Raw genomic sequence first — 12,759 nt, forward strand, 5'->3', positions numbered from 1 at the left:
TTAAGCTATCCTGTATGCCCTCCAGATGTCTTTGAAAATACTGATCCCCTGCGCCTTCTTCATGAGCTCCTCAAGTATGGTTCTCATGTCCGTTTAGTTCAGCGGGGCAGTGGTGCAATGAAAGCGTATTCAATTGAAGGGAAATAATTGTCTGAGCTAAATGTATTCATTAGTGCTCATTTGTTGCTTTAGGTGACAAGCCGATGGATACCTCTCATTAGTGAAAGAACGGACAAGGATAGCAGGTACATATGAAATGCTGTGCATGGATTAAATGGTGTAGTTGTTAAGAGTGGCGGGCTCTAATCTGGAGAACCGGATTTGATTAACCCCTCCTTCACGTGAGTGGCAGACTAATCTGGTGCAACACATTTGTTTCCCCACTCCTCCACGTGAAGCCTGTTGGGTGACTTTGGGACAGTTCTCTCAGACCTCTCTCAGCCCCACCTACCTCCCAAGGTGCTTATTGTGAAAAGGGGAAGGGAAGCTGTTTTGAGCCTCCCTTAAAAGAAGAGAAAAGCGGGGTATAAAAACCAACTCCTCTACAAAAGGCTTTCCTGAACCAATAGCATACCATGTGAAATAACGCCTGAATTCTATTATTATTATTTATTATTTATTCAATGTATATCCCGCCCTTTACCTGCAAGGCTCAGGTGCATATTGCTGCTTAGATGCATATAGAAATGTCTCAGTTCATGAAAGATTATTTACTTGCCTCAGGTGGAATGTGTGCATAAATTGTCTTTTATTAGTGCTGCAATTATTGATCTGTGTGAAACTTTATGCACTGCAGAGCAGCAGTGGCATAGTGGTTAAGAGCAGGTGCATTCTAATCTGGAGAACCGGATTTGATTCCCCGCTCAGCCACTTGAGCTGTGGAGGCTTATCTGGGGAACTAGATTAGCTTGTGCACTCCCAACACACACCAGCTGGGTGACCTTGGGCTAGTCACAGTTCTTTGGAGCTCTCTCAGCCTCACCCACCTCACATGGTGTTTGTTGTGGGGGGAGGAAGGGAAAGGAGATTGTAAGCCTCTTTGAGTCTCCTACAGGTGAGAGGGGGGGAGTATAAATCCAAACTCTTCTTCTTTATGCTCTGATGGCTGGTAATTTTCTGGCAGATGTTACCTTAGCTGATGAATATTTTGTGGTCATATTGCTGCTTCCAAATTATTTAGGCCCTAAGAGTGGGATTTTTGTGGGTGAGTATGTACTGAAGTTACAGTTGAGTTTCCAAGATAGACTGATGACAAACTCATCCTCTGCTTGAGTTAAGTTGGATATCACCTTGGCTTAAGTTGGACGTCTTTGTTCTCTTGTCTTTCCCTTTTGTGTTGTCAAGAGGTACTGAAGTTGACATTTTTTTCATGCGAGTTGTGGGTTATGACGACTGAGGCTGAGATTAAGCTTGGGAGAGCCACTCTTATCTCACCTCAATCTCGGGTTCTTTTCCCTCCTATTAAACTCCAGACCAGCTGATTGTTCAAGGATTTATTGTAAAAGTTCAAAACAAAGAAATAAAACATAAATGCAGTGAGAGATTGCTCAACTGGTTACATTACTGTTGGTTCTTTGTCCCCATTCCGGGAACCCATGGCCCAGAGATGCTTCCCTGACCACGTCTCAAGATGGAATTCTAAAACCTTTGTTTTCCCCTTCTCAGGAAAACTCTGTTCAGGCCATGAGGTAACTTAGGCCTTTGAAGTTTCATCCTAGCACCTCTGCATAGTTTCCTGTCCTCCCTCCAGGAGATCAAAAGGCAAAGATGCTTTTCACAGTCATGTGTGACTTCCCTTTACTGTAGCGATAGCATCTTCCATGACATGGGTTATTTGCAATCCGTTCCAATTTGCCTTGTCATGTTGGATGCTTTTCAGTAAATTTATGCATCTGAGAAAAGCATAAATGGAAGATTCCAAGCTGTATTGTTCTAGGGTTCAAAGTTAACTAATATTTCAGAATACCAGTCGGAGCTCATGATTTTCAGGCTAGACAGGATAGCTTGATAACATTATGAAATGTTCCAGAATTAGTGACCCTTTGCAACAGTTGTAATTTTAAATGGGTAAATAGTTTGCTTGTTGTAAATATTTTGTTGGAAAGCTAAGGAAAGTCTAAATCCTTAATTGTACACACTGTTGTATTGAGGAAGTCGGTTGGTTTCAGGCATTCACATCTTTCTGTAGAACTGAAGCCAGAGGCGTAGCTACAAGGGGGCCGGGGTGCGCGTTGCACCGGGTGCGCGCCTTGGGGGGGCCCAGCAAAAATTTCAGGTTTGTTCTTGTGTTTCTTTAGGTTTTTTGTTTTTGGCCTGCAGGGGCGCAGTTTTTAGGCTAACAGCACCAAAATTTCAGGGAGTTTTTGGGGGACTCTCCTGATGATACCACCCAAGTGTGGTGAAGATTGGTTCAGGGAGTCCAAAGTTATGGTCTCCCAAAGCGGGTGCCCCCATTGTTTCCAATGGGAGCTAATAGGAGATGGGCACTACACCTTTGAGAGTCCATAACGTTGGACCCCCTGAACCAAAATTCACCACACCTGGCTGGTATCATCAGGATAGTCTCCTAAAGATACCCTGAAATTTTGATGCAGCTAGTCTAAAAACTGCACCCCCTGCAGGCCGAAAACTGAAAAAACACTAAAAAACACAAACGAACATGGGGGAGGGGGCAGCAAAACTCAGATTTTGCACCGGGCTACATTTTCCCTAGCTTCTCCTCTGACTGGTGGCCAAGCTGGCTAGTACTGTGAAATATCAATAAATGGCAGCTAGATTTATGCCTTTCACTGTGGAAACTTTTGTCAATTTATTTTCAGACTGCCTCTTATACTGGTTGGGAATAAATCCGATCTGGTGGAATACAGCAGTATGGAAACCATCCTTCCCATCATGAACCAATACACTGAGATAGAAACTTGTGTAGAGGTAGTACATGTTTTTCCCCCTTGGATTTTCATACTGATTTCACGATTACCCTATTAAGGTATTTGTAATGTCGATAACTGGAGCTGGTTTAAGCCGGAGGTGTTTTAATTAAATCTAAATGTGTCATTTTTTAATTACATTTATATTGCCAGCTTTTAAAACTGCTCACTTTTTTCTTCCCCCAGTGCTCAGCCAAGAATTTGAAGAATATTTCTGAGCTCTTCTATTATGCACAGAAAGCTGTTCTGCATCCTACAGGGCCCCTGTATTGTCCAGAAGAAAAAGAGGTACTGTATATACTCAAGTATAAGCCAACCTGAATATAAGCCGAGGCACCTAATTTTACCACAAAAAACTGGGAAACTTATTGAGTGTAAGCCTGTGAACTTGACTCAGTAGCAGCTAAAAACAGAAGATTTGGGAGCAAGATGGGATAGAGTTGCTTAACAGAGTTTGCATTAGGGATGAGCAGCTTTCCAGCACTCTAGGAACACAAATGAACCACTGTTTTCCTCCAAATGTAGAATAATTCTGGGATTCATAGCCTAAACTTTGCTTTGTCTTCAGCAACGTCAATATTTGGCAGTAAACCACTGTTTGAAGAATTGTATTCATCTAGAATGCAACTCACTAATAACCCTTATGAGAGAAATGCCTCAGTTTCTTTAACACACACACACACACACACACACACACACACACACACACACACACACACACACACACACACACACACACACACACACACACACACACACACACACAACTCTCCAGAGGTAGTTCATATATTATCCCAGTCAGTTCTCTGTTTGGAAGACATTGTGTGTAGACAGTATTTCTGAGCTCTAACACTGATAAATATGCAAGACTAGCTTCCTTCCTCTAAGGCATTAGACATAGCCATGATCAGTGTCGGTGGTTTAAGAGATGAATATGTTGTAGAGAGGCAGGATAATGTTTTCTTGGGAAACCTTTGCAGTCAGATCTTAACTACTATTTCTTTGCTCATACTTCAGCCAGGGAAGGAAACTGATTGTCATCTTTTCAACTAAGGAAGGATTTTCTACTGGATCCAGTTATCTCAGTACAAGTGGCTCGATGGGGTGGTGGTATCCTATTATAGAAAAGGCTAGCTGTGGTGGCAGTGGCTCACTTCCAGCCAGTCACCACTCACGACTCACTTCCAGTCCAAATTGTACATTGTTTGGATGGCACAGTCCAATCCACACACATGGCTTGGGGGTGGGGCTTAAACAAAATGGATAAAAACCCAACACAGACAGAACAGCGAAATGTGATGGTTACTCACTATCTTGTACGATCGCCCTTTTCTCCCCCTGCTGAATAATTACAGTCACTGTACCATCTACAGCTGCTTGAGGAAGAGCAAGCATTGGCTGCTCCCCATGGAAGGGTCACAGCTGCTGGCAGCTGCAACTGTGCTGTTAACTGTTGAATGGCAGTATAGGTATCTGGGAAGAGGAGAAGGAGGGAGAGGGTGTCGGACGGGGAGGAGAGGCAGAAGGGGTGGGAGCCAGGTATCCTGGAAGAGGAGAAAGATGAGGGAGCTGGTGATGTGGGGCAGTGACATACCGTCCATTGGGCAAAGTGGGCAGTTGCCCAAGGCACAGAAATTTCTATTCACGGGGGGGGGGGGGCTGATTTCTAAGTCCTGCCCACTCTGGCTAAGCCCTGCCCACTCTGTACGGTGGCCCACAAGCCACCAGAGGCAGAGCAGGAGGACGGGGAGCTTTGTCTCCGGTGAACTTGGGCTGCTGGGGCCGTCTGGGAAGGGTGAGCGCTGCGGCCAGGCTGCTCCGCTCATGGAGGGGCATCAAACTCAGGTTTTGCCCAGGGTGCCAGTTTGCCTATCTTAGAAATGTTAGAATATGTCCATAATTCTGGCTTTGATTAATTATAAGAAATTCTGGCTTCTGGGTAAGGCTTCGGAGAAGCTGGATGCCTCTCGCTGAGAAGCGGTCCCATACCTCTCTTCTAAAGAGGCTAACAGCCTCTGACACCTTAGGATAAATTTCCTAACTCCCCTGTAAGCTAAGGGGAGATTGGTGCCAACTTCTGGGGCATGTTAGAGAGTCCTCCCTGCCCAGAGGTCTGTGCCGAGGGCCGGCTGGTTCAAGGAGAAGAAGCTCCACACCAGTCGCCGTTATGAGAGGGATGAGGAAAGCTAAGATCCAGTACAGCAGCAGAGAAGCAGAGAAAACCCAGATACCATGAAATAGAGGTGGAGAAGGTAGGACTACTCGTTGAGAAGTTCTAAGAAAGAGTAATTTAAGAGCGAAAGTTAAATATCAATCTGAAAGAACTTAAAGCTATTAAAAGAATAAGACACGACTGCGCCCGGAGGAAAAAAAAATTAAGATGCGACTGAGCGTGGAGAAAAAGGCGGAGGGAGTGCAAGTGGCCACATTGGGGGGTCCGATGCAACGCACGCGGTAAAAAGATAAAGAGAAAGGAAAAGAAACCATAGAGCTGCTCGAGGAAGGGAACTAGAGACGGCTTCAGAGATATTTCCGGTGTATATCACCAGAGGCAAGTAGAATGTGTGTGAAGACCTCCTAACGTAGTGCAGAGAGTTGAAGAAGAGAGTTAATTCCCCCCCTCCCAGGTGACTATTTAGATTACAAGTAAGTCTGAATCTACAAAGAATATTAAGGCTTATTTGTGCTATATTTTCTGAAAGATATTGTGACGAATGCATTTATCCTGCATTCAGGTTACAGGGTGGAGCCGCCCCTGAAAGAGTTAAGCCCTGGCCAGCCCTGATTGGCCAGAGAAAAAATAGGCAGATACTATAAATACTGTCAGCGAGAGTGCTGAAGGGTTCTTAGTTCTTGAATCTTTGGTTCTTGCTTTTGAGTCTTCTGACTTTTTGGCTCTGTGTGAGCTTTTGTGCCCTCGGGTGCTTTTTGTAGCAGCGTGAGGAGAATCCGCCAGATCTCTCATGGCTGTTGTGGAGTAATAGCTGAGGAAGCTATTAAGCCAGCTAAAACCCTGAGATTTGGAGGAGAGTGTCCGCCCTCAGGTGTTTTGTTTTGTTTGTGAGGGAAACCTCTAAAAGTCTGTAGGTCTGTCCTCCAATACAGCGAACACCAGTCTTGGGAGGCCCAGTTCCTGTGGCAGAGAAGCCAGATTTTGGGAGTGTGGGAGAGGGAGGCTGTTATGCCTGAATCCCACTGGGCGTAGACTGGGTGTTTTATTTTGTGGTGAGGAACAGCGGACTGAAAACTTTATTTTTTAAGAGGGAGTGTGAAACCTCCAAAGTAACATCTTTGTTGAAACATCTTTTTCTGAAACAAAACCTTAAGCGACACCTGCGAGTGTTCATACATTTTAGTAACTTAAGTGAAGTGCCTGCAACCGTTAAGCTTTAAGAAACAATCTTTCTCTGTAACCGTTAAGCTAAAGCAAACTTTCTCTGAAACCAATACGCTTATTTCCTCTCCAATTTACCTGAGAAGCCTCTGTTAAAGCCAGCAATAAACGTTTTAAGTTTTTGTTCAAGACAATCCGTTCCAGTTAGTATTATTTTTGTCTGTGTGTCTGTGTACCCCAGTCAGGGTGGTGACCGTTTAAAATCAGTTTTTGTGGGCTTTAATTTATATTGGTGGCAGCGAAGAGAAAAACAACTTAAGTAATAGGAAGGGTTCCTTAAAACAACTACCGGGGATCCTTCCTATATAGTGCCTTACGTTATAGATATCAACAAGAAATACCAATAAAAACAAAATGGAAAAACTAGAAAAAAATCAAATTGACACAAAAACTCCCGAAAAGAATGGAGTGGAGGCTAAAAAAGATAAGACAGATGCAAAACTGGAACAAATATTAAATGTGTCACTCAAAGCACAAGAACAAGCAAAGGAACGTTTTGATAAATTGGATATAAGGTTTAGCAAGATTGAAAATGATATTTCAAAAATGAAAAATGATCTAACTCAGCTGAAAAAATTAGAAACAACAATGGAGGGGATGCAGGATGAAATGAGGAAAATGAAAGACAACAAAACAATATTTGATAGTAAAATGGAAATACTTAAAAAACAGACTGATATTATTGCAGACCAGATGGCCTTGATTGAATTAAAAGCGAAGGAAAATATGCTAAGGTTGAGAGGGTGTCCAGAAGAAAGCAGAGAGGACTTAAGAATATTACTTGGTTCAGCATTATCGGAATTTCTACAGATGGATGAAAGACAGATGGATTTGGAAATAGACAGAGTATACAGAGTGAACACCAGATTCACGAAGGGCGTGACTTTGGACCCGACATTATCAATGGAGGGCCAGGTCACTCAAACTGCCCGAATCGCTTTTTACCATCTGCGACAGGCGAGACAATTAGCCCCGTATCTGTCCTGTTCTGACCTGGCCACAGTGATCCATGCAACGGTCACCTCTAGGCTGGATTATTGTAACGCGCTCTATGCTGGCCTGCCTTTGTCGGTGATCCGGTAATTGAAACTCGTTCAACATGCGGCAGCCAGACTACTTACAGGAACAGCTAGTTGGGACCGGATTACCCCGGTCCTATACCATCTACACTGGCTGCCCACGCCGAGTTCCGGGCCATCTTCAAAGTGCTGGTCTTGACCTTTAAGGCCATTAGCGGCATTGGGCCTACATATCTGAGGGATGGCATCTCCCCTTACTGCCCTACTAGGGCCCTCATCTCTACCGAGGAGAGTGGTTGCTGGAAATCCCTGGCCCAAAAAAGATCCGGCTGGCCTCAACAAGGGCCAGGGCTTTTACTGCCCTGGCCCCTACCTGGTGGAACAGGCTCCCTAAGGAGACCAGGGCCCTGCGGGACCTTCAGAGTTTCCGCAGGGCCTGTAAAACGGACCTGTTCCGCCAGGCTTTTGGCCAGCCGGGATGACCATATGACCCCGTACCATCTTGGTCTCCCGTGGGCGGGAATGGGGTTGGGATAAGTCGCCATCTGCAAATTTTAAATTGTTCAAATTTTATTAATTTAAAATTGTTATAGATTGTTTTATATTTGTGTTATATGATGTTGATGTACACCGCCCTGAGCCCTTTGGGGGAGGGCGGTTTAAAAATGAAATAAATAAATAAATAAATAAGAACCTTTCACGTGATATAATGATTACATTTGCAAGAAAGATACTCAGAGACGAAATACTAATGAAACACTCAAGGGATAAACTGAAAATCAGAGGAAAAAATTATTTCGGTGATGAAGGAAGTTCCCCTACATATTTTAAGAAAAAGAAAAGATTATAACCCATTGGTATCTTGGTTAAATGAAAATAAAATAAATTTTCGATGGGGACAATTAGAAGGATTAAGCTTCCAACCAAATCCAAGCTCCAAGTGGATTAATATTGATTCAGTCCAAAAAGTCCATGAGTTTATGAGTGACATCAAACAAGATAAAATTCCAAATTTCAATTGAGGTAAGTTACTACACTCGGTCTTTAAGAGAAGATAATAGAACTGTAAAATACTAAGATTATGCATTTTTTAAAATCTGTTTTTCCCCAAAAAGTGTTGTTATAATTTTTGTTATATATTTTAGAATGTTTCATATCTCTCTGTATAAGTATACATACGGTTAGTTAAACTCTCAAATGCTCCAATTATGAAAGTGCTATACTTTACTGAAGATGATGCTTAAAATGATATCACTTAATGTGAATGGGCGAATTAAGAGAAGGAAGGTGTTTAACTATTTAAAAAAATCTGAACTCAGAAGTGTTATGTCTTTAAAAAACACATATAAAGGGAAAATACATTAAATGTCTAGAGAATAAAAAACTCAGAATTTTATTCCATGCATCTTCAACTAAAAAGAAATGAGGAGTTGCTTTATATATAAAAGAACAGTTAAGACCCCAGAGCCTCTTCTCTGACGATGGGGGAAGATTTGTAGGGGTGGAGATATTCATGGAAAATACCAAAATATTGATTATAGGTGTTTACGCTCCTTATGTTAGAAAATCCTCTTTCTTTGATCAGTTACTAAAGGAAACATCTAAGTACTTAAATGATCATATAATAATGATGCGGACTTCAACAGAATAGTAGATACATGCCTAGACAGTAAAGGGAAAGGACAAATAAGGTCTAAATCAAATCCATTACCAAAAACTTTTAACCATATGATGAAGAATCTTTGCTTAACTGATGTCTGGAGGAAAAAAGGAGACATGAGGGAATATACTTTCTATTCTAACAGGCACAAGACCCTAACAAGAATTGACATGGTGTGGGCTTCAAAACTAATGATTTCACTGACAAAAAAAATTAATTTTTTTGCCAAGAGTAATATCTGACCATAACCCAATTCTGTTAGAAATGCATCAAAAAGGGAAACCTGGAAATAGAAAAGTAAAAGATTGGTTATTTCAAAAAGAGAAGATCAAAATAAAATGTGAAACACAACTAAAAGAATTTTTTGAGATTGTTGATGAATCAATTGAAGATATAAATATAATTTGGGATACTAGTAAAGCCTTTGTCAGAGGACTGTTAATAGAACAAGATGTTGTGGAGAAAAGGAAAAGAAAGGAAGAAAATACTAAGTTGACAATGGAACTAGAAGAATTAGAAGGAGAACTAAAGAAAAAACCAGGTAAGAAACAGATACTAAAAAAGATAAGGACAGTTAAGGCACAATTAGACAAAGACATGACTCAAAACTTAGAACATAGCTTAAAATACTTAAAACAGAAACATTTTGAATGGGCTAATAAGCCAGGGAGGCGGATGACAGCAAGATTAAGAAAAGAAAAAAGCTCAAAATAATTACAAAAATTAAGGAAAATAAGAAATCATAAGAGAAAAGGTAAAAATAGAGAAAAAAGGTACAATTTTTCTCCACACTATATAAAAACAATAAGATCAATCAGATGGCTTAAATTAAAATTTTCCTGAAGAAACAACAATTAGATTAAAGAAGAGCAGTTGGCTGAAATGAATAATCCAATCACGATAGAGGAAATTGAAACTTCTATTCAGAAATTGAAAGGAAACAAAGCTCCAGGTCCAGATGGCTTATCGGACATATATTGTAAAAAATTTAAAGAAATAATAAAACCGAGACTATACAAAATATTCAATAATATAATGGAGGGACATCAAACACCAAAATCTTGGCAAGAAGCCCATATTGTCTTAATTGCAAAAGAAAATCAGGAAGAATTAGAGGTGAGGGATTATAGACCAATCTCGTTACTTAACGTCGATTATAAGATCTTTGCTAATATTTTAGCAGAAAGAATTAGGAAACATCTGATACAATTTGTAAATGAAGATCAGGCTGGCTTTCTCCCAGGTAGGAATATCAAAGATAATATGAGAACTGTGATAAATGCCATAGAATGGTCAGAAAAAAGAGTGGGGAAAAATTGGCAATGATCTTCTTGGACGCCGAGAAGGCGTTTGATAATGTCAGCTGGGAATTCCTTACACAAGCCATAGAATCAGTTGGGATAAAGGAAAATTTTAGTAATGCCATTAAAACAATATATTCAGAACAGAGAGCCTCACTATTGATCAACAATTATCAAACAGTCATTTAAGATAGAGAAAGGTACTAAACAAGAATGTCCTCTTTCCCCACTCCTGTTCATACTGCAACTAGAAATTTTATTTAAAAGTTTTTTAAATAACAATGATTGGAAAGGAATTAAAATAAAGGACCAGCAAATTAAATGTAAGGCATATGCCGATGATCTGGTGCTATTTGTTGATGACCCGATAGAAAACTTTAAGACAATAGGAAAGCAATTGGAAAATTTTGGGGAAGTAGCTGGATTAAAAATAAACAAAAAGAAAACTAAAATATTAACTAAAAACGTAGATAAAAAAGAAATTAATAAACTTCAGGAAATTACAGGATACGAAGTAGCGAATAAAATTAAATATTTAGGCATAATTTTGGAAAGAAATAATAATAACCTATTTGAAAATAACTATAATAAAATATGGAAGGAGATAAGGAAGGAATTAGAACATTGGAGATGCTTACAACTGTCATTTACAGGTAGGATAAACGTGATCAAAACCTATGTGTTACCAAAGATGATGTTTCTATTCCAAAATCTCCCTATCACACTATCAGTAAACACCTTTAACAACTGGAAGAAAAATATAATGCAGTTCATTTGGTCAGGGAAAAGGCCTAGAATCAAATATGTCAACATGATAGACACAAAGGAAAGAGGTGGGCTGGATGTGCCAGACCTGCAATTATGCTATGAGGCTAATGTATTAGTATGGATAAAAGAGTGGATTATGCTAAGAGATTTTTTAAAAAGCCTTTACTTAGAGGGTCATGATTTGATTAGTGGCTTGGCATGACCACCTATGGCCCATAGCCCCAAAAAAGAAATATAAAAAATTCCAAGATCATTTGTTAAGAAAGGCCCTGATAAAAGTATGGAATAAATATAAAAAATGTTTTTACCAGAGTACTCCAGGTTGGATATCAAGAGCAAAGACATTGCAAATTGTAGAATTTAGTGACAAATGGAACTGGCCTAGATATAAGGATATACTACAGAATATTAATGGTAAGCTAACTATTAAGGATAGAGAGGAAATAAAAAATGGAGATGAACTATGTCATTGGTTCAGTTACCTTCAATTAAAAAGTACTTTCGAAAAAGATCTCAAAAATTGGAATTTCCAACGGAAAGCACCTCAATGTGAAGAAAAACTGTGCGCAGACGATAAAAAATTAGTAGGTAAGATCTATAAGGTATTATTAGCCTACAAAATAGAAGAAGAGGTGGTTAAACTCGTAATGATAAAATGGGCACAAGATATAGAAAAGGAGATCAGTTTGGAAGAATGGGAAAGGACATGGAAAAAAACATACAAAATTTACATTAGCATTAAACCTAAAGGAAAACTTCTGGAAAATTTTCTATAGGTGGTACTATACTCCAGAGAAAATAGCTAAGATAACAAAAAAAGAAGTTAAATGCTGGAAATGTAAAAGAAAAGCAGGATCACTAATTCATATGTGGTGGGGCTGTAAAAAAATTAAGAATTATTGGAGAAATATAACAGATAGGATTGGTCAAATATTTCAAATTAACACAGAATTAAAACCAGAATGTTTCCTTTTGGGTAAAATTAACAACGATTTTATTTCCAAAAATGAAAACCTTTTCCTTTATATGATATCGGTGGCATGAATAGAAATTGCCAAGCTATGGAAGACAAGCACCACTCCAAAGGTCGAAGACTGGAAAGAAAGGATTCAACAAATAATGGAAATGGACAGACTAACCTGGTGTCAGGAGGCCTGTTATTATGGGGATTTTTCTATTGCTGCTTTCTGTATGCTGGGGTGGAGGAATGGGTTAATTGCATTTCTAACTGACTTTCAACTGTCTTCTGTATGATGTTATACTGTACCAGGTGCTGCTCAAGGTCAGTGCCTGGGCATCTCTACTCTTATCTCTTTCACAGTTCCTTTTGGGTGCGCTTTCCCAGGATGGGGGATGCAGGCTGCTTTAACTACTGGGTTTTGCGTGGGCAAACCTCAGTTCTGGCATGACCAGAGAAGATCCTCAATACTCAATAAACTACTGTTCTTACAGATGAGTTTGTTTCAGCTTTTGGGATTCTGACATTATGCCAGAACTCCTCTTAGGTTGAATTCCATGCTGCCGTGCATTGCTGGAATTACGGCTTCTACTTTTGCAACTTTTCTTAAGAACTTTAACTACCAGTATGATCTCTTCAGAGACCCAGCCAGGCTGCAGACAATGGGCACCCTATTCCTGAGGACTTAACAGGAACCTCGGATTCAGCCTCTGAACCAGCAGAGGGGGCCCC

At 40.2% G+C, this 12,759-nt stretch overlaps 1 protein-coding gene across 4 annotated transcripts in view; it reads left to right on the forward strand.

The window, feature by feature from the left end:
* The window catches only part of RHOT1 (ras homolog family member T1), a 79,475-nt gene that overhangs the window by 14,310 nt on the left and 52,406 nt on the right, over window positions 1-12,759 (forward strand). For all 4 annotated transcript variants that reach the window (XM_048488210.1, XM_048488211.1, XM_048488212.1 and 1 more), the window contains 3 exons: window positions 193-245; window positions 2,820-2,928; window positions 3,114-3,215. In XM_048488210.1, coding sequence (XP_048344167.1) covers window positions 2,872-2,928; window positions 3,114-3,215 — 159 coding nt within the window. In that variant the 5' untranslated portion in view covers window positions 193-245; window positions 2,820-2,871. The remainder of the gene's footprint in view (window positions 1-192; window positions 246-2,819; window positions 2,929-3,113; window positions 3,216-12,759) is intronic.

This window comes from Sphaerodactylus townsendi, linkage group LG03 (genome assembly GCF_021028975.2).
Source record: "Sphaerodactylus townsendi isolate TG3544 linkage group LG03, MPM_Stown_v2.3, whole genome shotgun sequence".
NCBI lineage: Eukaryota > Metazoa > Chordata > Lepidosauria > Squamata > Sphaerodactylidae > Sphaerodactylus > Sphaerodactylus townsendi.